Source organism: Bufo bufo, chromosome 8 (assembly GCF_905171765.1).
Source record: "Bufo bufo chromosome 8, aBufBuf1.1, whole genome shotgun sequence".
Lineage (NCBI taxonomy): Eukaryota > Metazoa > Chordata > Amphibia > Anura > Bufonidae > Bufo > Bufo bufo.
Genome location: NC_053396.1, coordinates 1,446,283 through 1,473,438, shown reverse-complemented (window position 1 = coordinate 1,473,438; position 27,156 = coordinate 1,446,283). Strand labels below are relative to the sequence as shown.

The following is a 27,156-nucleotide window of genomic DNA, read 5'->3' as shown; positions in this document are numbered from 1 at the left end:
GAGAATAGCAATATGAGCCTCCGGGTCTTGTAATAAAATCATAGAGCCGCCAATCTGCTGCCAGCAGCCACCACTAGAGGGAGCTCACTACATACAGATTATACAGCCACCACTAGAGGGAGCTCACTACATACAGATTATACAGCCACCACTAGAGGGAGCTCACTACATACAGATTATACAGCCACCACTAGAGGGAGCTCACTACATACAGATTATACAGCCACCACTAGAGGGAGCTCACTACATACAGATTATACAGCCACCACTAGAGGGAGCTCACTACATACAGATTATACAGCCACCACTAGAGGGAACTCACTACATACAGATTATACAGTCACCACTAGAGGGAGCTCACTACATACAGATTATACAGCCACCACTAGAGGGAGCTCACTACATACAGATTATACAGTCACCACTAGAGGGAGCTCACTACATACAGATTATACAGCCACCACTAGAGGGAGCTCACTACATACAGATTATACATCAACCACTAGAGGGAGCTCACTACATACAGATTATACAGCCACCACTAGAGGGAGCTCACTACATACAGATTATACAGTCACCACTAGAGGGAGCTCACTACATACAGATTATACAGTCACCACTAGAGGGAGCTCTCTACATACAGATTATACAGCCACCACTAGAGGGAGCTCACTACATACAGATTATACAGCCACCACTACAGGGAGCTCACTACATACAGATTATACAGCCACCACTAGAGGGAGCTCACTACATACAGATTATACAGCCACCACTACAGGGAGCTCACTACATACAGATTATACAGCCACCACTAGAGGGAGCTCACTACATACAGATTATACAGCCACCACTAGAGGGAGCTCACTACATACAGATCATACAGCCACCACTAGAGGGAGCTCATTACATACAGATTATACAGTCACCACTAGAGGGAGCTCACTACATACAGATTATACAGCCACCACTAGAGGGAGCTCACTACATACAGATTATACAGCCACCACTAGAGGAAGACTAATCCTGCTGTTTTGGAGGGCAGGAGTACAGGACCCCCACTCTTAGGATCAGTGGAGTACCCACACTGCAGTATTCAGGGGGAGGAGTCGCAGAGCATACTTCTGCCTTCCTTCACCTTGGATCCCAGTAAGCCCCCTATGCACCCCACCACCCAGGGCCCAGCTTTCCCCCTCAGGGGCCCACCTCCTATGCCTGACTCCCACTTTGTGAATTCAGCTTTTTCTTTCTGGTTATCAGAAGAAGGTTTGGACAAGATCTTCGACTTTGAATGTAGAGAAACATTTTCGTAGTCACTGACTGGAAATCTTGAAAAATGGTTAACGATGGCACAAAGCCTGAGGAATTACTACGTTGGCCCTTTAAGATGGTTGACAACCCGGTTATCGGCCACTCTGTGTTTTTCCCACGGTGAACCTGTGTCTTTCCCACGGTCACACGTGGTCCTTGGTAATGTTGTCGTAGAGTCTGTGCAGGTTTCCCAGGAACGCCCCGGCCCACAAATATGAGACACGTTGGCGAGCTGCGACTAGCGGTCACATGATCTTGGTGCCGTTCCGGGGCTGGTGGACTGTGGTGACGGGCTCAAGAACGGGTCCTAAATCAGAGCAGATTCCCTGATCTGCAGCATGCCATTATGGAGGGGGCATAGCTGTGTTTATCCTGGGCCTCCTGGTTTGTGAATAGAATGTAGAAATGCGGTGTACACTGACACGTTATTTTGTTGCCATTTTTGAACTGCACAGACCTCGAAAACTGCTCTGCGTTCAGCTGCAGGGGGTGAATGAGAGCAGCGGAGTACTTGGCGGGCAGCGGCGGTGGGGAGAGGCCGGAGCCCCAGAACCGAGGTCACCAGGGCCGGCGTCATAACCCGGCATCCCCGGGCAAGTGCCGGGGCCCAATGCTCCTGGGGGGGGCCCACTGAGCTGCTATGAGCACTTCCATCAATACAGATGGGAGCTCTCACTGCTGTCATTTCACATACGCAGTACCCCTCTGGTGGGCCCTCTGAGCTGCAGAGACTCAGGACACGCCCCCTCTACACAAGACACGCCCCCTCTACACAGGACATGCTGCCTGAGGAGACTGGAGAGAGACCGCACGGCTGGAGCTGGAGCAGAGAAGTGTGAACACAGTCTGTGAGTCTGCACTGTGTGACTGTCTCTTCTCTGTGGGACAGAAGGAAAGGGGGGGACACTGCTGCTTCATTCTATTTAGTTGTGTTACTGTTTTATTAAGCTGATTGTCTCCATGACACCTGCCCCCCCCCCCCCCCCATATCCTGTCCTATCTCATCCTCATGGAGCCCCTGCTGTCTCCTTTCCTCCCTCATGTATCCAGGGCTCCTGTCCCACCCTCCTATCTCCTATTGCTGCCCTGCACAGACCTCCTGCCACTACTTGTATGAATCCCCCTCAGAGCCCCTTCAACCTACTTGCTGTGTCCACCCCTCCTGTCCATCCAGGGCCCCGGGCCCCTGTCTCACTCCTCTGCCTCTCATTATGGTGGCATCTGAACCGCATTCACCATAAGGACCTTCTAACATCACAGGGTCATGTGACTGTGCCCCCCACCCCGTACTGTGCCCCTTTATACCCTGCATTGTGCCCTCTTACCACACTCTGTGCAGTGCCCATAGTCATTCCCTGTACTATGCCCTCTTATACCCTTTTATCCGGTCACTGTATGGCGGTGTTATCACTATATGGCGGTGTTATCACTATATGGCGGTGTTATCACTATATGGCGGTGTTATCACTATATGGCGGTGGTATCCAATAACTGGATGGCCATAACTGTATCCCTTTCTGCCCACACCACTTTTTTTAGACCTGGCATGAGCGGGAAAAGATACAGATTGCGGTGTTAAGGACCTTTGCGCCACATCTGTGTCAGAAATACGCCTAATATAGACGTATTTCTATATAATAAATGACCCCCTAATCGTATGATTATTCGGGGGGTGGGGCTAATATCTTTATATTATATAGATTCTAGTGTATTATACTGTGCCCTGTATTTCCCAGTAGAAAATGATCCTTGGGAAGCACAGTCCTCATCCCTGACCACCAGGTAGCGCTCTGTCAGTACATGGCGGCCTCCCCTCTCCGCCATGCTGCTCCGCTGTGTACTGGGGCTTATTCTGACACTAGGGCTGGGTTCACATCACATTTTTGCCATCCATTTAATGCATACTGAAAATGTATGCATTGACAGATGCCTCAGACTGATGCCGTACAGTGGCGTCCGTTCACCATACAGTTCCATGGTAAAAAAACATATACGTTAACGTATGCATTTTTTACTTGACTCTGCAGGATACAAAAACGTGGAGTGCTGCACATGTGTATACATCAAACCGATAGGAAAAACGTAATGTGAACACACATTGGGGGGGAGGGGGGCGTACTAAATTTCGCTGTGGGGCCCAGTCAGTTCTAGCTCCATCACTGCACATCTCCTTCTCTCCTCCAGGCCTCGCTCACTGCTGCAGCGGGCCGCCGTAGAGAAGGAGCGCAGGGAGCTGCGGTTAGTGAATGACAGGACCACCAGCTCCCCTGCAATGATAGGTATGTGAGGGGGCCACTGGGGGGTCATTCATCACACTGTGAGGGTCCCTTACACAGTATAATGACTCCCAGTGCCCCCCATTTAGTATAATGATCCCCATTGACCCTCCATTTAGCATAATGACCACCAGATCCCCCATTAAATATAATAACCCCTCGTGCCCCCTCCATACAGTATAACCCCCAGTGTGGGGGCGACTGGGGGTCATTATTCTGAATGGAGGGTCACTGTGGGGTCATTATACTGTGAGGGCCCTTTACATAGTATAATGACCCCCAGTGTCCCCCATTTAGTATAATGATCACCAATGACCCTCCATTCAGTATAATGACCCCCAGAGCCCCCTCCATACAGTATTCCCCCCGTGTGGGGGCTACTGGGGGTCATTCAGGGCCGGCTCCAGGTTCATGTGGGGAGCTGGGAGCTGCGGTTAGTGAATGACAGGACCACCAGCTCCCCTGCAATGATAGGTATGTGAGGGGGCCACTGGGGGGTCATTCATCACACTGTGAGGGTCCCTTACACAGTATAATGACTCCCAGTGCCCCCCATTTAGTATAATGATCACCAATGACCCTCCATTCAGTATAATGACCCCCAGAGCCCCCTCCATACAGTATTCCCCCCGTGTGGGGGCTACTGGGGGTCATTCAGGGCCGGCTCCAGGTTCATGTGAGGAGCTGGGAGCTGCGGTTAGTGAATGACAGGACCACCAGCTCCCCTGCAATGATAGGTATGTGAGGGGGCCACTGGGGGGTCATTCATCACACTGTGAGGGTCCCTTACACAGTATAATGACTCCCAGTGCCCCCCATTTAGTATAATGATCCCCATTGACCCTCCATTTAGCATAATGACCACCAGAGCCCCCATTAAATATAATAACCCCTCGTGCCCCCTCCATACAGTATAACCCCCAGTGTGGGGGCGACTGGGGGTAATTATTCTGAATGGAGGGTCACTGTGGGGTCATTATACTGTGAGGGCCCTTTACATAGTATAATGACCCCCAGTGTCCCCCATTTAGTAATGATCACCAATGACCCTCCATTCAGTATAAATACCCCCAGAGCCGCCTCCATACAGTATTCCCCCAGTGTGGGGGCTACTGGGGGTCATTATTCTAAATGGGGGCGACTGGGGGTTATTATTCTGAATGCAGGGCCACAGGTGGTCATTATACAGTGGGGGGGGGGAATTGGGGGTTCATTATACTGTGTGAAGGGCCACTAGTAGTCATTATACTGTATAGGGGCCACTGGGGGTCATTATACCGTGTAGGAGCCACAGGGGGACATGTCAATGTAAAAAAATGCCTCATGGGGGCCCACTGGGATTTATCGCCCAAGGGCCCACATGAACCTGGAGCCGGCCCTGGAGGTCACCCCAGATGTCTCGTGCCTCCATGTATCACCTCACCCCTACCTAGGTGTAGTTTGGCCCCCAAAGCAGACTCTCCCCTGGGGCCCCCACCTGCCACTTATAACTCTGGTGTCCTGGGGCCCCTCAGATGTATCTGTGGAGGCCGCTGTTAATCCCCAGTATCGGGTGCACGTCTCCCAGACATACGTGTTTTCTCCCCGCACATACAGGTTATGTCCCTGCCGTGTAACCGTATAGCGCCGGGCCAGAGAGATTACCGCCGTGCACTGCCAGCAGATAACGGGAGCAGCAGCTGGCCGTCGGATCGCTTACACGGTGACACAACTTTGTGTTCGCATCTGCGGATTACATGTACCGAGAGCTCGGGGGTCACTTAATGATCTGATTACTGGCATCCCGGTCCACTTGGGGCGTCACATACAGGCATATCTGTGTCGGTCTGTACTGCAGCTCTAGCATTCTATTCTCCATCCTGATGAACAGAATATTGGGGGGGGGGGGTCACAGAGCTGGGGCGTCTGGGAGAAACATATTTCTCCGGCATTTATACCGGAATGATGCCGGCTGCCAGTAGCTCAACGTAGCGGTGGACTCCGGCGGCTGCACTGTGTTGGGGGTCAGTTTTGGTAGTTTTTATAAATACCAGTTCACACAGTGCGCTGGGGTTGTTGCGGTTGTGGCGCGGTCGGTGACTACTCACTGGTGTCTATTATGCAGCGGATGAACATGGTGTCGTCCTTCACGTAGGCGCTGCGCCCGGACTGCAGTCTGGAGAGCGGGCAGAAGAGCGGGCAGCCGCTGGCGATGTTCATGTCGTTCACCGGCCGCTGGAAGGAGGCGGAGAAGGCGTCTGGGCGGAAGGCGTCGATCAGGTGCTCGCGGTTACTCTGGTCCAGAAGCATGAAGGTCACCTGTAGGGAGAGGGGTGGGGCTTAAAAAGAATACTGCAAATCGGAAACCCTTCCCCAATGTTAATGAAGTGGTGGCAGAATCTGGGGTGATTGCCTAGCAACCGGTGCATCCGGAAGTGGGTGACAACACCAAACTGTAGGACAGGACTAAAACCAAGATGGAGGCGGTGACGTCGTACGAGGACTTACCTTGTGCTTGAACGGCCAGGACAGCAGGACGTCGTGTTCCCCTCTCATTATGGCGAAGAACAGCGAGATGTGCGTCCCCCTCCCCGCGCCGTCTCCATTCAGGTAAATGCGCAGACACGCCTTGTAGCCGTACCGCGCCGTGTAGAATGCTGCCGCAGGGGAGAAGTTGTGACATTGTTACACTGTGCTGGGATGTCGTTACATTGTATCAGGACATTGTTACATTGTGCTGAGATGTTACATTGTATTAGGACATTGTTACACTGTGCTGGGATGTGGTTACATTGTATCAGGACATTGTTACATTGTGCTGGGATGTGGTTACACTGTATTAGGACATTGTTACACTGTGCTGGGATGTGGTTACATTGTATTAGGACATTGTTACACTGTGCTGGGATGTGGTTACATTGTATCGGGACATTGTTACACTGTGCTGAGATGTGGTTACATTGTATTAGGACATTGTTACACTGTGCTGGGATGTGGTTACATTGTATTAGGACATTGTTACACTGTGCTGGGATGTGGTTACATTGTATTAGGACATTGTTACACTGTGCTGGGATGTGGTTACATTGTATTAGGACATTGTTGCACTGTGCTGGGATGTGGTTACATTGTATTAGGACGTTGTTACACTGTGCTGGGATGTCGTTACATTGTATCAGGACATTGTTACATTGTGCTGAGATGTTACATTGTATTAGGACATTGTTACACTGTGCTGGGATGTGGTTACATTGTATCAGGACATTGTTACATTGTGCTGGGATGTGGTTACACTGTATTAGGACATTGTTACACTGTGCTGAGATGTGGTTACATTGTATTAGGACATTGTTACACTGTGCTGGGATGTGGTTACATTGTATCGGGACATTGTTACACTGTGCTGAGATGTGGTTACATTGTATTAGGACATTGTTACACTGTGCTGGGATGTGGTTACATTGTATTAGGACATTGTTACACTGTGCTGGGATGTGGTTACATTGTATTAGGACATTGTTGCACTGTGCTGGGATGTGGTTACATTGTATTAGGACGTTGTTACACTGTGCTGGGATGTGGTTACATTGTATTAGGACATTGTTACACTGTGCTGGGATGTCGTTACACTGTATTAGGACATTGTTACACTGTGCTGGGATGTCGTTACACTGTATTAGGACATTGTTACACTGTGCTGGGATGTGGTTACATTGTATTAGGACATTGTTACACTGTGCTGGGATGTCGTTACACTGTATTAGGACATTGTTACACTGTGCTGGGATGTCGTTACACTGTATTAGGACATTGTTACACTGTGCTGGGATGTGGTTACATTGTATCAGGACATTGTTACATTGTGCTGAGATGTTACATTGTATCAGGACATTGTTACACTGTGCTGAGATGTGGTTACATTGTATTAGGACATTGTTACACTGTGCTGGGATGTGGTTACATTGTATCGGGACATTGTTACACTGTGCTGGGATGTGGTTACATTGTATTAGGACGTTGTTACACTGTGCTGGGATGTCGTTACATTGTATCAGGACATTGATTCTATATGATGAGATGTCGTTACATTGTATTAGGACATTGTTACACTGTGCTGGGATGTGGTTACATTGTATTAGGACATTGTTACATTGTGCTGGGATGTCGTTACATTGTATCATGACATTGTTACACTGTGCTGGGATGTCGTTACATTGTATCAGGACATTGATTCTATATGATGAGATGTCGTTACATTGTATCAGGACATTGTTACACTGTGCTGGGATGTCGTTACATTGTATCAGGACATTGATTCTATATGATGAGATGTCGTTACATTGTATCAGGACATTGTTACACTGTGCTGGGATGTCGTTACATTGTATCAGGACATTGATTCTATATGATGAGATGTCGTTACATTGTATCAGGACATTGTTACACTGTGCTGGGATGTCGTTACATTGTATCAGGACATTGATTCTATATGATGAGATGTCGTTACATTGTATCAGGACATTGATTCTATATGATGAGATGTCGTTACATTGTATCAGGACATTGTTACACTGTGCTGGGATGTGGTTACATTGTATCAGACATTGTTACACTGTGCTGGGATGTGGTTACATTGTATCAGGACATTGATTCTATATGATGAGATGTTGTTACATTGTATCAGGACATTGTTACACTGTGCTGGGATGTGGTTAAATTGTATCAGGACATTGTTACACTGTGCTGGGATGTTGTTACATTGTATTAGGACATTGTTACACTGTGCTGGGATGTGGTTACATTGTATTAGGACGTTGTTACACTGTGCTGGGATGTGGTTACATTGTATCAGGACATTGTTACACTGTGCTGGGATGTGGTTAAATTGTATCAGGACATTGTTACACTGTGCTGGGATGTCGTTACATTGTATTAGGACGTTGTTACACTGTGCTGGGATGTGGTTACATTGTATCAGGACATTGTTACACTGTGCTGGGATGTTGTTACATTGTATTAGGACATTGTTACACTGTGCTGGGATGTGGTTACATTGTATTAGGACGTTGTTACACTGTGCTGGGATGTCGTTACATTGTATCAGGACATTGATTCTATATGATGAGATGTCGTTACATTGTATTAGGACATTGTTACACTGTGCTGGGATGTGGTTACATTGTATTAGGACATTGTTACATTGTGCTGGGATGTGGTTACATTGTATCAGGACATTGTTACACTGTGCTGGGATGTGGTTACATTGTATCAGGACATTGTTACACTGTGCTGGGATGTGGTTACATTGTATTAGGACGTTGTTACACTGTGCTGGGATGTCGTTACATTGTATCAGGACATTGTTACACTGTGCTGGGATGTGGTTACATTGTATCAGGACATTGTTACACTGTGCTGGGATGTCGTTACATTGTATCAGGACATTGTTACACTGTGCTGGGATGTCGTTACATTGTATCAGGACATTGTTACACTGTGCTGGGATGTCGTTACATTGTATCAGGACATTGATTCTATATGATGAGATGTGGTTACATTGTATCAGGACATTGTTACACTGTGCTGGGATGTCGTTACATTGTATCAGGACATTGATTCTATATGATGAGATGTCGTTACATTGTATCAGGACATTGTTACACTGTGCTGGGATGTCGTTACATTGTATCAGGACATTGATTCTATATGATGAGATGTCGTTACATTGTATCAGGACATTGTTACACTGTGCTGGGATGTCGTTACATTGTATCAGGACATTGATTCTATATGATGAGATGTGGTTACATTGTATCAGGACATTGTTACACTGTGCTGGGATGTGGTTACATTGTATCAGGACATTGTTACACTGTGCTGGGATGTGGTTACATTGTATCAGGACATTGATTCTATATGATGGGATGTGGTTACATTGTATTAGGACATTGTTACACTGTGCTGGGATGTGGTTACATTGTATCAGGACATTGATTCTATATGATGAGATGTCGTTACATTGTATCAGGACATTGTTACACTGTGTCACACCACCATGTCATCAGCCTCCGCTCTGACGGTCTGAGGGGCAGTATTGCTGCCCCCATGATTAAAGGGGTTCTCCAGTGCCACATGCAGACGTCTCGCAGGGACCCCGCACATACAGAGTGCAGTGCGCAGCTCCACAATGGAACCCTCTTCTGTCTACTCTGTGCATAGATTCCTTGATTTGGCGCCGCTGATCTCAGGTGCTCGTTCCCCTCCCCAAATGAAGTGATGCCCAGATGGATGCAGGACATGACCGCCCGCCACTGTCAGGGACCGCTCAGAATGGCTGTGGAGGCCAACACCCTGGAAATCTCTGTAATGAATGAGAAACTCTGCAGCTAGATGGCTGCTTGCTGTCAGTGAACGGTTGGTTTCATTTAGAGACTTGGACCTCTTCTGGCCTAGTCCTGCTCTCAGCTGAAGGTTTGTTACAGTGTATCAGAGGCCGGTGTGTATTTACATACACAGCAGAGGCGGTGATGACCCGGAGTGACGCCGCTGATCTCGGCTGTGGCTCTTTCACCCATCATCCTATTATCTCCCCTGTGAGAAGTGCCTGATGGGGATTACAGTACACAGGACGACCGATCGCCGCTGGAATCATAGGATTGGTATAACTCACAGGATCCCTCAGATCTGAGCAGCGCTACGCTCCACACACCACCGAACCTCCCCCTAATAAGTCGCTTATCACTACCGGTGCTGTACTGCACTGAGCAGGGGGCTTACACCCGGGGTGGGAGGTCAGGGGCGGCCACAGTATCTTCTGGGGTTTCTTAAAGGGGCTTATACTCCAGTCACAACCAAAGCTGCATCTGCTGCTCTCCAGTTGGTGTTCAGCTTGGTGGTTCAAGGTCTGCATCTCAGTGCATCATGGGACGTCGACCACCACATACCTGACTGTGACTGCAGCTCTGGGTGGGACTGGTGTAACAACAGAATTGTGACTGCAGCCCTGGATGGGACTGGACTAACAACAGAATTGTGACTGCAGCCCTGGATGGATCTGGAGAAACAATAGTAACTGCAGCTCTGGATGGGACTGGTGTAACAACAGAACTGTGACTGCAGCTCTGGATGGGACTGGAGAAACAGAATTGTGAGTGCAGGTCTGGATGGGACTGGAGTAACAATCGAACTGTGACTGCAGCTCTGGATGGACCTGGAGAAACAATAGTAACTGCAGCTCTGGATGGGACTGGTGTAACAATCGAACTGTGACTGCAGCTCTGGATGGATCTGGAGAAACAATAGTAACTGCAGCTCTGGATGGGACTGGTGTAACAACAGACTTGTAACTGCAGCTCTGGATGGGACTGGTGTAACAACAGAACTGTGACTGCAGCTCTGGATGGGACTGGAGAAACAGAATTGTGAGTGCAGCTCTGGATGGGACTGGAGTAACAATCGAACTGTGACTGCAGCTCTGGATGGATCTGGAGAAACAATAGTAACTGCAGCTCTGGATGGGACTGGTGTAATAGAATTATAACTGCGGCTCTGGATGGGACTGGAGAAACAGAATTGTGACTGCAGCTCTGGATGGCTCTGGAGTATACATCATAATGGAGGCTCTCACCTGGAGAGTAGAGGCTGGCGGTTCTTCCCACGCTTGTGTCCTGACATTTCCTCGCAAAGTCGTTTATTTTCCACAGGAAGATTCCATCGTACGTCGTCTGCTCAAGCGTCGCCAGATGTACGTGCAACTCGTTCATCTCCGCTTCCTTCTTAGCAATTGTGCAACGCAAATCTGTGATCTGAAGGTGATAAACACGTGAGCGCCGGAGCTGGCGCAGTGAAGTGGGGTGTCACCATAGGCAGTGTGATGTCACAGGGTGGGGATCGGTGGTTATAGTGCGGTCTGTGACAGCAGCAGCTCGCCCTCACCTTCGCCTCGCACACCCGCAGCTTGCGCTGCCCCTCGTCCCTCTCCTCCAGCACGGCGGTCACCTTAGCGCTGAAGCTTTCGACCTCCCGGCTCATCACTGAGATGATGTTCTCCGCCACTTGTATCCGGGATTCCATCACACAGATCTGGGAGATCACATCAGGCGCCGGCACACCGCCATTATGGTGGCCGCAGTCCGTGGCGATCCCCTCTTTACCAGGCTCTTCATTGTGGATACCTGCAGGTTTATAGTCACCAAATCCGTTTTCTGCCAGGGGACCGTTCTGTATCCGTAGTAACAGCGGTAACACCAGAGACATGTGCGCCGCCGCTGATGACTTCTCGTGGTCCTTCATCTTGTCTCTGCTTCCCTGGAAAGTGACAAATGTCAGGCAGCGGACAAGACAGAGGATGATGGGGTTACAATCACCACTATAGGGAGCTCACTGTATACAGATTATACAGCCGCCACTAGAGGGAGATCACTACATACAGATTATACAGCCACCACTAGAGGGAGCTCACTACATACAGATTATACAGCCACCACTAGAGGGAGCTCACTACATACAGATTATACAGCCACCACTAGAGGGAGCTCACTACATACAGATTATACAGCCACCACTAGAGGGAGCTCACTACATACAGATTATACAGCCACCACTAGAGGGAGCTCACTACATACAGATTATACAGTCACCACTAGAGGGAGCTCACTACATACAGATTATACAGCCACCACTAGAGGGAGCTCACTACATACAGATTATACAGTCACCACTAGAGGGAGATCACTACATACAGATTATACAGCCACCACTAGAGGGAGCTCACTACATACAGATTATACAGCCACCACTAGAGGGAGCTCACTACATACAGATTATACAGCCACCACTAGAGGGAGCTCACTACATACAGATTACACCACTAGAGGGAGCTCACTACATACAGATTATACAGCCACCACTAGGGGGAGCTCACTACATACAGATTATACAGCCACCACTAGAGGGAGCTCACTACATACAGATTATACAGCCACCACTAGGGGGAGCTCACTACATACAGATTATACAGCCACCACTAGAGGGAGCTCACTACATACAGATTATACAGCCACCACTAGAGGGAGCTCACTACATACAGATTATACAGCCACCACTAGGGGGAGCTCACTACATACAGATTATACAGCCACCACTAGAGGGAGCTCACTACATACAGATTATACAGCCACCACTAGAGGGAGCTCACTACATACAGATTATACAGTCACCACTAGGAGGAGCTCACTACATACAGATTATACAGCCACCACTAGAGGGAGCTCACTACATACAGATTATACAGTCACCACTAGGAGGAGCTCACTACATACAGATTTTATTACAAGACCCGGAGGCTCGTATTGCTATTCTCCTTCTTTACTTCTGACCAATAGCAGCAAAGAAAATAGAAAAATATTGAAACATGTCATCAGCCCCTCTCCACAGTCTCCCTATAACAGGCCACACCGCCTGCAAAACCCCCTCTTTCTTTGCTGCTGACCGCAGATAAGTAGTGTGATTTGCTATTTCATGTCATTGTGGTTTATATATATATATATAGGTATTGTTGGTTGATTTATCTGTACATTGCTTTCCCCCCTTTTTGGGGCAAGTTGAGGGTATTTATCGATATATATATATATATATATACTTTCTTTTGCTTTGTCTGGGGCTACTTGTTACCTCCTCGCATGCTAGGCGTTTAGGAGGTTAATTTTGCGCCCCTTATCGGTATTCCGTCTCATCCCCATTTGCGTTATTCCCACCTTCCTGTGCCTTTTCTTTCTGCCCCCCTCCCTTATCGGGCGGCTCTTTTTCCCGCCGCTTACCTCAGTGCGGCTGCGGCGGCTCTACCTGTCTTCCTTGCTAGTGCGGCCGAGATCTCGCGAGATCTCGGGCACTTCCGCTTCCGCCGTGACGTCATCGCATCTCGGATCTCCGGCAGCATCGGTCCGTCCTCGGTCTTCTCTTACAGGTTTTCCCCAGCGTTTTTTCTTCCTTACTGGCCTGGGGCAAATCCCCTTGCCAGCTAATCACCCCACAATATATACAGTGGGGGAAATAATTATTTGACCCCTCACTGATTTTGTAAGTTTGTCCAATGACAAAGAAATGAAAAGTCTCAGAACAGTATCATTTCAATGGTAGGTTTATTGTAACAGTGGCAGATAGCACATCAAAAGGAAAATCGAAAAAATAACTTTAAATAAAAGATAGCAACTGATTTGCATTTCATTGAGTGAAATAAGTATTTGAACCCTCTAACAAAAAAAGACTTAATACTTGGTGGAAAAACCCTTGTTTGCAAGCACAGAGGTCAAACGTTTCTTGTAATTGATGACCAAGTTTGCGCACATTTTAGGAGGAATGTTGGTCCACTCCTCTTTGCAGATCATCTCTAAATCCCTAAGGTTTCGAGGCTGTCTCTGTGCAACTTTGAGCTTGAGCTCCCTCCATAGGTTTTCGATTGGATTAAGGTCCGGAGACTGACTAGGCCACTCCATGACCTTAATGTGCTTCTTCTTGAGCCACTCCTTTGTTGCCTTTGCTGTATGTTTTGGGTCATTGTCGTGCTGGAACACCCATCCACGACCCATTTTCAGTTTCCTGGCAGAGGGAAGGAGGTTGTCGCTCAGGATTTCACGATACATGGCTCCGTCCATTTTCCCGTTTATGCGAATAAGTTGTCCTGTGCCCTTAGCAGAAAAACACCCCCAAAGCAAAATGTTTCCACCCCCATGCTTGACGGTGGGGACGGTGTTTTGGGGGTCATAGGCAGCATTTTTCTTCCTCCAAACACAGCGAGTTGAGTTAATGCCAAAGAGCTCTATTTTGGTCTCATCAGACCACAGCACCTTCTCCCAGTCACTCTCTGAATCATTCAGGTGTTCATTGGCAAACTTCAGACGGGCCTGCACATGTGCCTTCCTGAGCAGGGGGACCTTGCGAGCCCTGCAGGATTTTAATCCATTGCGGTGTAATGTGTTTCCAATGGTTTTCTTGGTGACTGTGGTCCCTGCTAATTTGAGGTCATTAACTAACTCCTCCCGTGTAGTTCTAGGATGCTTTTTCACCTTTCTCAGAACCATTGACACCCCACGAGGTGAGATCTTGCGTGGAGCCCCAGAGCCAGGTCGATTGATGGTCATTTTGTGCTCCTTCCATTTTCGAACAATCGCACCAACAGTTGTCACCTTCTCTCCCAGCTTCTTGCTAATGGTTTTGTAGCCCATTCCAGCCTTGTGCAGGTCTACAATTTTGTCTCTGACATCCTTGGACAGCTCTTTGGTCTTTCCCATGTTGGAGAGTTTGGAGTCTGCTTGATTGATTGATTCTGTGGACAGGTGTCTTTTATACAGGTGACTAGTTAAGACAGGTGTCCTTAATGAGGGTGACTAATTGAGTAGAAGTGTCTAACCACTCTGTGGGAGCCAGAACTCTTAATGGTTGGTAGGGGTTCAAATACTTATTTCACTCAATGAAATGCAAATCAGTTGCTATCTTTTATTTAAAGTTATTTTTTCGATTTTCCTTTTGATGTGCTATCTGCCACTGTTACAATAAACCTACCATTGAAATGATACTGTTCTGAGACTTTTCATTTCTTTGTCATTGGACAAACTTACAAAATCAGTGAGGGGTCAAATAATTATTTCCCCCACTGTATATACTTAGTTTTCCCACATTATAGGTAGTATTTCAGCAGTCTCAGCTATAATAAATATTTGCCAACATGCCCAAAAAAGTACACAGTGGCCAGGGCCCTACAGAGGAGGACATTCCTCTAGTGGAATTAACCCCTTCGGGGGAAGATGGTCATGCCCCGATCCCTGGTGATCAGGGTTCGGATTTTCAGGCGTCAATATCTAACGCCATAGCTGCAGCCATGGGATCTATGACTTCTGTCATATCCCAGACTATTGCGCAGGCCCTTGCTGCTCATCCGACTACCTCTCAAACCCCGCAGCCCGTCATGGTGTCCTCACCCACCGGGCCAGGGATTTCTGCCTCCAGAAAAAGAATTAATAAAGGTGATGATGTTTCCACCAATGTTGGCGCGCTTGGTCCGCGCAAGAGAGCCTGTACGCGTCAGGCAGAACGCACGCGCAATTGGAAAAGTGCTAGAGCACTACAGGATTTGGATTCCGACTCTGAAGTCGGATCCGAGGAGGAGGCTATGGATGACGCCTTTGAGGAGGCAGAGGAGGACCCATCAGGGGTCATTGATGATAACCCCGTACCCGGGTGTAGCTCCCTTATGTCCGCTGCAGAAGGAATGCCTGCATCTTTAATGGACCCCTCTGGGGAACCCTTGTTCGACCCAGATTCGCTCCACCACCCCCGCTCGGCTGGTTACCGTTGGAGCACGTCTCCAAATATTTGGAGGCTAGAGTGCGCTGTCCTCTTTCCAAAGAGGCTCGCAATAAGCTTAGGGCGGAATGCCCCAGACCTGTCATCCCTAACAGGGTATGCGAGACTCCTACTGTCGATCCCAAAATGACGCAGTTCCTCGCAAAATCCGGCTGGAACCCGCGTAGGGGTCTGGAGTCGGCGTTAAGGTCCTGTCAGGATAAACTCCTGGACATCTTTGGGCCGTTAGCAAAAATTTTGGACCTGGCGGAGGTAGCTAATGCAGACAATAAACAGGTTGACCCTGTTGAATTGCGCGAATGGGTACAACGTGCCATTTGCATAGCAGGAAACGTAAATACGTCCCTGGCTATAGAAAGGCGGAAAGCCATACTTTTCAAAATAGAACCCAAACTATCCAACTTAGCTCTTACGGAGGCCGGTAAAGAGGCCCAGGGCCTATTATTTGGAGAACCTTTTATTAAGGACCTTGGGAGATTTGTGGGGGCTTTCACTGCCCTAGACAAGGCCCAAAGCTCTATGAAAAGAGTCTTTCACGGTAGGGTCTCTACCAGGGCCGGCAGCTTTAGGGGCCGCCTGTCCGGCCGTGCCCAGTTTCAGTCCCGTGGTTCGGGCCGAGGCTCCTTTTCTCAGAGATCTACCTTCCAGGAGCATAGACGGGAGCCGTCATCCTTCTTCCCTTCACGAGGAAGTTCCTGGCGTCCAAGAGGATATAGAGGAAATCCTAATTCCAGACGTCCCTACGGTGAGTCTACCAACTCATTCCAATTCTTTAAGTGTTTGTGTAGGGGGCAGATTACGTCTTTTTTCTCCAGCTTGGTCCCGTATCACCTCAGACCAATGGGTCCTATCCACGGTCAGGGGTTTCCACATCGAGCTGACGTCCTCCCCGCTGTCCATCCCACATCCACATCCTGTGGTGCTGTCAGCGGAAAGCCGCATACTGGTCGACTCAGAACTGTCGGATCTTGTCCGCAAAGGAGCCATAGAACCGGCTCCTGTATCCCCTTGCGTGGTAATCAGCAATATATTTCTGGTGGCAAAGAAGGGGGGCCAACTTCGGCCCGTTATCAATTTACGCGCCCTCAACGCGTTTGTCAGATACCGCCATTTAAAGATGGAGGGCATCCATCTCCTTCGGGACCTTCTACAGATGGGCGATTGGATGGTCAAGTTGGACTTGAAGGACGCTTACCTTACTGTCCCGGTGGAGGGCGCGTCCAGAAATCTTCTCTGTTTTTCTTGGCAGGACAGGATTTGGCGGTTCACGTGCCTCCCATTCGGCCTCTCTTCAGCTCCCTGGTGCTTCACCAAGCTGATGCGCCCGGCTATGGCATGGTTACGCAGTCAAGGAGTTCGTCTCATCGTATATCTGGACGACATTCTGATCATGGCCCAGGATCGATCGGTACTGCTGAATCATCTGCATTGGACCATGGATCTTCTGGCGGATCTGGGTTTCCTCATCAATCAGGAGAAATCTTGCCTCATCCCGTCTCGCGAGATGGAGTTCTTGGGTTTTCTGGTGGATTCCACGGCGGGAACACTCAGCCTACCTCCGGCCAAGGTTCGTGCAATACGGAAGGAATTGTGCAAAGCCAGGTCATCTGCCCAGATCCCTTTACGCCAACTAGCCAGGATCATAGGTCTGCTGGCCTCTTCTATCCAGGCGGTTTTTCCGGCTCCACTTCATTATCGGGCCCTTCAGCGCCTGAAGATTTCCCACCTACGGGCGGGAGTTTCCTACGCGGATTGGATCTCTCTGGACAAGGAGACCAAGGAGGAACTTTCCTGGTGGATCCACAATCTGCAAGCTTGGAATGGCAAGGCTATCTTCGGCCATCGTCCGGATTTCGTGGTGGATTCGGATGCCAGCCTGTCAGGCTGGGGAGCTCATTGCGAAGGGATCACAACTGGAGGCGGTTGGTCAGAGGCCGAGGCAGGATTCCATATCAACGCGCTGGAACTGTTGGCTGGATCGTTCGCGATCAAGAGCTTCACAAGGGACACGGCCAGATCCTGCATCCAACTACGCATGGACAATGTGTCAGCGGTGAGGTACATCAACGGCATGGGCGGAACCCGTTCCACCATCTTGTCTCGTTTGGCGAAGGATTTCTGGGACTACTGCCTAGACAAGGAGTTGGTTGTTTTGGCGGAATATCTTCCAGGGGTCCAGAACATTCATGCGGATTGGAGTTCTCGGTATCTTTCCGATTCCAGCGACTGGCAGTTAGATCCAACGGTGTTCCGTTCCTTAATGTCAGTTTGGGGCCCTTTCTGCATCGACCTCTTTGCTTCCCGTCTGAACTCGCAACTAGACCGCTTTTACAGCTGGCGCCCGGATCCGGAAGCCGAAGCGGTGGACGCGTTCCTGCAGGATTGGTCCAGAGATCTGCTCTACGCGTTTCCTCCATTCCAGCTGATTCCCAGGACCCTGATTCAAGTACGACGATATTCGGCAGATCTGGTGCTGCTGGTCCCGTTTTGGAACTCCCAGTCGTGGTTTCCCCACCTTCTGGAGATGTTGATAGAGATCCCGTACCTGCTCCCGACATCTCAGACTCTCCTCCGAGGACCGAATCACCAACTACACCCTCTTCTTCTGGACGGATCCCTGCGCCTGTTGGCGTGTCGGATTTCAGGGGACCCTGGGAGGTCCCAGGTGTTTCGGGAACAGCTAGAGTCCTTTTGGAAAATGCATGGGCCCCAGGCACCAGAAGATCTTACAGATCAGCCTGGGGATCTTGGGCTCGCTGGTGCGTGGCCAGGGACTTGGATCCCGTATCGGCACCTGTAACGGAGATCTTACATTTCCTATCTTCTTTGTTTGACCAGGGCAAGGCTTACCGCACAATCAGCCTGTTCAGGTCGGCTATTTCTGCCTCCCATCAAGGTTTTGATGGTACTCCTGCGGGGCAACATCCTTTAGTATGTCGTCTCCTGCGCGGTTCTCGGATGTCTCGTCCTCCTAGGCCTAGATTTTCTGCCACTTGGGATGTGTCTTGTGTCCTTTCCTTTTTATCTTCTTGGCCTCAGAATGCGGACCTTTCCCTGCGGCAACTGTCGGCGAAGCTAGTCACTCTTTTTTGTCTTATTTCCTGCAAGCGGGTTTCAGACGTCCGGGCTTTGGACTATGATGCACGCTCGTACACCCCGGAGGGGGTCTCCTTTGACATCTCTAGGAGGACTAAGACCCACATACGATCGGTCGCTTATCCTGCTTTCCCGGCCTCGCCTTCTCTTTGTCCCGTGGCGTGCCTCAAAGAATATGAAGCGCGTACTTCTCTTCATCGGTCACGAGAGTTTCCGCAGCTTTTCCTTTCTACCATTCGTCCTTTTGCCCCAGTGACCACTCCCACACTGGCTAGGTGGATGAAGTGGATCATGGAGATGGCGGGCGTGGACACTTCTATATTTTCGGCGCATTCCGCTAGGGGGGCATCTGCTACCTCTTTGGCGGTTTCTGGCGCCAGACTGGAAGACATTTTGAAATTGGCGGACTGGTCCAGAGTATCCACGTTTAGGGAATTTTATTTTCGTCCAGGTCCTCACGTTTTCTCAGCAATTATTGAGAATTTGTCTTAACTTTGAACTTGCAATACGAGCCTCCGGGTCTTGTAATAAAATCAGATGATTTTCCTATTTCATGACGTAAAGTCATGATTTTATTAAAGACACGGAGGCGAGTATTGCCCACCCTAGGTTTTTCCCTCCCTATGTGGGTTTTAAAATAGGAATGATGTTGACTGTAAATCATTTGCATATTGCTTTAACTCTATGAGTTTTTTCCTGAGTAGGTTTGTCGCAACCATTTGTTTTGTGAATACAATGTCACAATTTGCTTCTATCATGGTTCTGTTTTTCACCTTTTTTCAGGTTGAGATCGGCCTAATAGGCGGTATCCTGTGGTCTACGTCTTGGTTCGGAGGGTCGGCAGTTTGGTTCCAGCCGATCGGGTGATGTGGACAGCTTCAGGAGATTCTTCAGAGTGGTTCCTGTTGTTCCAGTTCGCTTCCGGATGGATGGCGCTTTTGTTTCCAGGCTGTTCCGGTTCCTGGTTGGCGGTTCTGTTGGACTTTTCGGTTTGGACTTACAAAGAAAGAGGAGGTTTTGCAGGCGGTGTGGCCTGTTATAGGGAGACTATGGGGAGGGGCTGATGACATGTTTCAATATTTTTCTATTTTCTTTGCTGCTATTGGTCAGAAGTAAAGAAGGAGAATAGCAATACGAGCCTCCGGGTCTTTAATAAAATCATGACTTTACGTCATGAAATAGGAAAATCATCTGATTATACAGCCACCACTAGAGGGAGCTCACTACATACAGATTATACAGCCACCACTACAGGGAGCTCACTACATACAGATTATACAGCCACCACTAGAGGGAGCTCACTACATACAGATTATACAGCCACCACTAGAGGGAGCTCACTACATACAGATTATACAGCCACCACTAGAGGGAGCTTACTACATACAGATTATATGGCCACCACTAGAGGGAGCTCACTACATACAGATTATACAGCCACCACTAGAGGGAGCTCACTACATACAGATTATACAGCCACCACTAGAGGGAGCTTACTACATACAGATTATATGGCCACCACTAGAGGGAGCTCACTACATACAGATTATACAGCCACCACTAGAGGGAGCTCACTACATACAGATTATACAGCCACCACTAGAGGGAGCTCACTACATACAGATTATACAGCCTCCACTAGGGGGAGCTCACTACATACAGATCATACAGCCACCACTACAGGGAGCTCACTACATACAGATTATACAGCCACCACTAGAGGGAGCTCACTACATACAGATTATACAGCCACCACTAGGGGGAGCTCACTACATACAGATTATACAGTCACCACTAGAGGGAGATCACTACATACAGATTATACAGCCACCACTAGAGGGAGCTCACTACATACAGATTATACAGCCACCACTAGAGGGAGCTCACTACATACAGATTATACAGCCACCACTAGAGGGAGCTCACTACATACAGATTATACAGCCACCACTAGAGGGAGCTCACTACATACAGATTATACAGCCACCACTAGAGGGAGCTAACTATATACAGATTATACAGTCACCACTAGAGGGAGCTCACTACATACAGATTATACAGCCACCACTAGAGGGAGCTCACTACATACAGATCATACAGCCACCACTACAGGGAGCTCACTACATACAGATTATACAGCCACCACTAGAGGGAGCTCACTACATACAGATTATACAGCCACCACTAGGGGGAGCTCACTACATACAGATTATACAGTCACCACTAGAGGGAGATCACTACATACAGATTATACAGCCACCACTAGAGGGAGCTCACTACATACAGATTATACAGCCACCACTAGAGGGAGCTCACTACATACAGATTATACAGCCACCACTAGAGGGAGCTCACTACATACAGATTATACAGCCACCACTAGAGGGAGCTCACTACATACAGATTATACAGCCACCACTAGAGGGAGCTAACTATATACAGATTATACAGTCACCACTAGAGGGAGCTCACTACATACAGATTATACAGCCACCACTAGAGGGAGCTCACTACATACAGATTATACAGCCACCACCAGAGGGAGCTCACTACATACAGATTATACAGCCACCACCAGAGGGAGCTTACTACATACAGATTATACAGCCACCACCAGAGGGAGCTCACTACATACAGATTATACAGCCCCCACTAGAGGGAGCTCACTGTGTAGAGATTTATACATGTGCAGTGAGCTCCCCCTAGTGTTGGCAGGTAGAATTTTATTATTACTCTACTAATAATACAAGGTTTATATACTGAGCACAGCAGCACAGTGTATTTCAGGAGAGGAGTGTGCTGATACGTGCGAGGTCATAAAGATGAGAGTTATATACTGGAAGGAGCATGGTCCTCATGACTTCTGTCTGTGACTCATGCAAGATAAGAACACTCCTCTCCTGTAATACTCTGTGCTGCTGGGGTCCTCAGCAGTATGTTGGTGGAAAGGGTGTTTTCCACAGCAGCACAGAGGATGTTCTTCACGCTTCTTGTACCTTGTAAGTGCATCCCAAGGGAGTGAAGCGGCAGTCTGCTGGGCTCTGGGGGTTCTGTGGGGAGAACAACATGGGTTTAACCCTGAGAAGTTCTGTAATTTATATTGTCCTGTTAACCCTTCCTAGACCAGAGGCTTCCTTACTTGGCCTTTTGCTGGAATATCTGATTTCCGGGCCGTCGGATCCTTGGACATTTTCTCGCAATTATGTTTCTGAAATGAAGATGCAATCAAGAGAGAAGCTGCAGGGTACAGCACAGCGGACATAAAAGCTATACTGGGACTGTACCAGACTGTTGTGTCTTCTGAGCAGTGTTGCTTGTCTCCAGCATGATTAGAGGTTGTCTGGAAATTTGTCTTACCGGTATCTGGTTTCTTGAGATTCTCTGGGAACATCTGGGACACAGCGAGGAGTTAGCGGGACAATCACCGTCCAAGTGCGCGGTCAGAGCCCGCCGCTGAAGCATCGCCCCGCAGCCGAGGTGACAGCGCACAGCCCCAAAGTCACACCCCCTGTGGTGATCCTGCGGCAGAAATGAGACAATGAGCCCAGTGTGACCGCAGGAGGAGGGCGCCGCTGATCTCTAGTGTATGGATAAACTGCATTCTTAGTGATGTCACCGCTAATCTCTAGTGATGGATACTGCTGATCTCTAGTGAATGGATAGGCTACATTCTCAGTGATGTCACCGCTGATCTCTAGTGATGGACAGGCTGCATTCTTAGTGATGTCACCGCTGATCTCTAGTTAATGGATAGGCTACATTCTCAGTGATGTCACCACTGATCTCTAGTGATGGATAGGTGGCATTCTCCGTGATGTCACCGCTGATCTCTAGTTAATGGATAGGCTACATTCTCAGTGATGTCACCACTGATCTCTAGTGATGGATAGGTGGCATTCTCCGTGATGTCACCGCTGATCTCTAGTGATGGATAGGTGGCATTCTCCGTGATGTCACCGCTGATCTCTAGTGATGGATAGGTGGCATTCTCCGTGATGTCACCGCTGATCTCTAGTGATGGATAGGTGGCATTCTCCGTGATGTCACCGCTGATCTCTAGTGAATGGATAGGCTACATTCTCAGTGATGTCACCACTGATCTCTAGTGATGGATAGGCTGCATTCTCAGCGATGTCACCGCTGATCTCTAGTGATGGATAGGCGGCATTCTCGGTGATGTCACCGCTGATCTCTAGTGATGGATAGGCGGCATTCTCAGTGATGTCACCGCTGATCTCTAGTGATGGATAGGCTACATTCTCAGTGATGTCACCACTGATCTCTAGTGATGGATAGGCTGCATTCTCAGTGATGTCACCGCTGATCTCTAGTGATGGATAGGCGGCATTCTCAGTGATGTCACCGCTGATCTCTAGTGATGGATAGGCGGCATTCTCAGTGATGTCACCGCTAATCTCTAGTGATGGATAGGCGGCATTCTCAGTGATGTCACCGCTGATCTCTAGTGATGGACAGGCTGCATTCTCAGTGATGTCACCGCTAATCTCTAGTGATGGATAGGCGGCATTCTCAGTGATGTCACCGCTGATCTCTAGTGATGGATAGGCGGCATTCTCAGTGATGTCACCGCTAATCTCTAGTGATGGATAGGCGGCTTTCTCAGTGATGTCACCGCTGATCTCTAGTGACGGATAGGTGGCATTCTCAGTGATGTCACCGCTGATCTCTAGTGTATGGATAGGCTGCATTCTCAGTGATGGCACCGCTGATCTCTAGTGACGGATAGGTGGCATTCTCAGTGATGTCACCGCTGATCTCTAGTGATGGATAGGCGGCATTCTCAGTGATGTCACCGCTGATCTCTAGTGACGGATAGGTGGCATTCTCAGTGATGTCACCGCTGATCTCTAGTGATGGATAGGCGGCATTCTCAGTGATGTCACCGCTGATCTCTAGTGACGGATAGGTGGCATTCTCAGTGATGTCACCGCTAATCTCTAGTGATGGATAGGCGGCTTTCTCAGTGATGTCACCGCTGATCTCTAGTGATGGATAGGCTGCATTCTCAGTGATGTCACCGCTGATCTCTAGTGATGGATAGGCAGCATTCCCAGTGATGGCACCGCTGATCTCTAGTGATGGACAGGCTGCATTCTCAGTGATGGCACCGCTGATCTCCAGTGAATATTTATCCTGTACTCACCTCGTACTCGCTCAGCACCCCGCTCCAGCTGCACCCCGGGATCACGCAGTGAACCCCTAATTCTGAGATCTCTTTGTTAATGGCCGTGTCGCTGAAAGCCTAAAACCGAAACCAGAAATCAGGCTGGAAATTCCGGGATGATCAGCGGCGTCACCAATATCACATCACACAGTGGGAATCCCCCCTTCACCAGAAGACTGTGGGGGAACCCGCTGCTGGGATCCCCTAGAATAAGCAGTCATGGGAAGTTACAACCTTTGTAGGTTCAGATTGTAAGCTCTTGTGGTTCTGAAGCCAATAGGGCCTCCCGCATCCCCTGATATCCTCTGTGCTGCTGCTCAGTACCCACCTTGTCTTCTGTCAGGTAGCTGTCCTCGGTCAGGGCACTCGGCTCCTCCGCACACTTGGGGCACAAGGAAGATTCACCATGTCTGCAGGAAACATAAAGAATGGATGCAGCTTGTGTGGTAACCGTGGGGCCGCCGTGTCTGGCAGATGTCTGGAGGGTTGTTACAATAAAGCAGCAAATCTCTATGCAAAAAGACATGTAGAAGCGTGACCGCACCGCAGCTCTGGATGTGAATGGAGTATGAGACAAGTGACAACAGTATTGTGAGCGCAGCTTTGGATGTGACTGGAGCATGAGATGTGACTGCAGCTCTGGATGTGAATAGAGTATGAGACATCTGACAGCAGTATTGTGACCACAGCTCTGGATGTGAATGGAGTACAAGATCTGACTACAGCTCTTGATGTGACTGGAGCTTAAGGCATTACACTGCTTCATGGCAGAATTTCCCTCTACCCCCGGATGGTTGTGTGGGTGTCGGAGTTTCCGTATATCTGTCCAGGAGTTGGGGGTCCAGCTAGAACACTCTGCCCACTGTACCAAACTTGTAGCGTTTTTATTTGAATCACTTTTCAAAAAATAAAAACCTTTGAAAGAAATCTAGATCTGTGTGGCACTTGTTTTTTTATGTAACGAACTATAGTTTTTATTAGTACAGTTTTTATGGTATGTACGACTTTTTGATCACTGTTATGTTATTCTACTTTTTGGGGGGAACAAGATCATAAAAAAATGGCGAATCGCATGTTTTTCTTTTTTTTTCCAGTTACCACAGTCACCTCTTAGTAGTCTTAATAGTTCAGACATTTTCGGACACGGCGATCCCCAATGTTTATATTTTTTTTTATTGTTTATATATTTTTATATGTAAAATTGTGGAAAGAAGAATGATTTAAACTTTAATATTTTGGTGTTTTTTTTAGGCCTCTTTCACACGAGCGTGGCTCCGGATGCGTTCAGTGAAACTCGCACCATTTTGCAAGCAAGTTCAGTCAGTTTTGTCTGCGATTGCGTTCAGTTGTTCAATTTTTACCGCGCAGGTGCGTTTTGATGCGTTTTTCACGCACGTGATAAAAAACTGAAGTTTTACAAACAACATCTCCTAGCAACCATCAGTGAAAAACGCATCACACCCGCACCTGCTTCCGGATGCGATGCTGAATATAGAACATGCTGCGTTTTTCACGCAACGCAGAACTGATGCGTTAAAAAAACCGCTCATGTACACAGACCCAATAAAATGAATGGGTCCGGATTCAGTGCGGGTGCAATGCGTTCACGTCACACATTGCACCCACGCGGAAAACTCACCCGTGTGAAAGAGGCCTAAGGGTGAATAGGATACTGACACTGCCCCTGCTGTGCTGTGCCTTGTGCACAGCACAGCAGGGAGCTTACCATGGCAGGCCTGGAAGGCTTCAACAGCATCCAGGCTGCCATGGTAACCATTCAGAGCCCTGTGATTTCACTGCGGGGGCCCCAATCTCTTTACAGATGCTGCGATCTGAGGGGTTAAATGACGGGGTTCGGCAGGATCGCCATTCTCCGTCATTGTGGCCAGGTACCTGCTGTATAATGCAGCCGACACCCTCAGCGCATAGAGCGGGCTCACAGCAGCAACCCGCTCCATACAAATGCAAAATAACTCTGCTTGCTGTTATCCATTCACTAAGAGGCTAATGATTGCATGCTTCTCACAGCTGAGGTTTGTTACAGTGTATCAGTCTAGAATCATACACTAACAGATAAGCATCACAAATTGCTCTCCTGTCCTGTTTGTATCAGTGCAGGTAAGGCTAGGGGGTAAACAGAGCCTGAAAAGTGAGTCTGGAGACAGGATTGTCTACCCTGACACACTGAAACAAGCCTGCTGCTGTGAAAAGTCTTCATTCAGGACTGGTTTATAGCCTCTGGGTGTAAATAAGATTGTTTCTTTCGTTTTAACTCCTCACCATTTTTAAGATCTCCGCTTGCTGTTAGTCTTTAGGTGTAGGGTGACTTACCTGACAATCCAGGCGAGGCACGGTGCACAGTAGCGGTGTCCGCAAAGCGTCTGCTGCGCCTTCTTTAGGACATTGTTGCAGTTGCAGCAGAGATATTTGCTGCCGGGGACGATGTTGCAGATACTCGCTGGATACCCGGACACAAACTCGTTCTCATGGGGAAGAGAGCAGGGGCCACTTCTCGTCTGCTCCATTCCTGCCGCCTCAGCCACGTGACCTCAGACTATATCTACCAAGAACTGGTGCGGAAACCCCCTGCATGACATTACTAATCCCCGCCCCCCCCCAGGGGCTTCCCCAGGAAGTGGACTGCTCGAGGGAAAATTCACTAAAAGGGACACTCAACTTGCACAGGAGAATACAGTCTATTGCCCCCTGTTATCAGCCATTTCAGGGGAGAGGATGATTGTAGGATAGGAGAATACAGTCTATTGCCCCCTATTATCAGCCATTTCAGAGGAGAGGATGACTGTATGACAGGAGAATACAGTCTATTGCCCCCTGTTATCAGCCATTTCAGGGGAGAGGATGACTGTAGGACAGGAGAATACAGTCTATTGCCCCCTGTTATCAGCCATTTCAGGAGAGAGGATGACTGTAGGACAGGAGAATACAGTC

The 27,156-nt window shown here is 48.7% G+C and overlaps 1 protein-coding gene across 2 annotated transcripts; it reads right to left on the bottom strand.

Annotated features, from left to right (window-relative positions):
* Positions 1-5,582: 5,582 nt before the first annotated feature.
* TRAF1 (TNF receptor associated factor 1) lies at positions 5,583-26,744 on the bottom strand. 2 transcript variants are annotated; one of them, XM_040406025.1, is made up of 10 exons: positions 26,539-26,744; positions 24,536-24,617; positions 24,187-24,285; positions 22,380-22,541; positions 22,162-22,230; positions 22,019-22,072; positions 11,502-11,873; positions 11,194-11,371; positions 6,075-6,223; positions 5,583-5,885 (listed from the first exon to the last, which is right to left on the bottom strand). In XM_040406025.1, the coding sequence occupies exons 1-10, from the start codon at positions 26,730-26,732 to the stop codon at positions 5,667-5,669; spliced, it is 1,578 nt and encodes a 525-aa protein (XP_040261959.1). In that variant the 5' UTR covers positions 26,733-26,744; the 3' UTR covers positions 5,583-5,666. The 2 variants fall into 2 exon arrangements, with proteins under 2 accessions (XP_040261959.1, XP_040261961.1); XM_040406027.1 differs by lacking the exon at positions 24,187-24,285.
* Between the last annotated feature and the right edge of the window lie 412 nt (positions 26,745-27,156).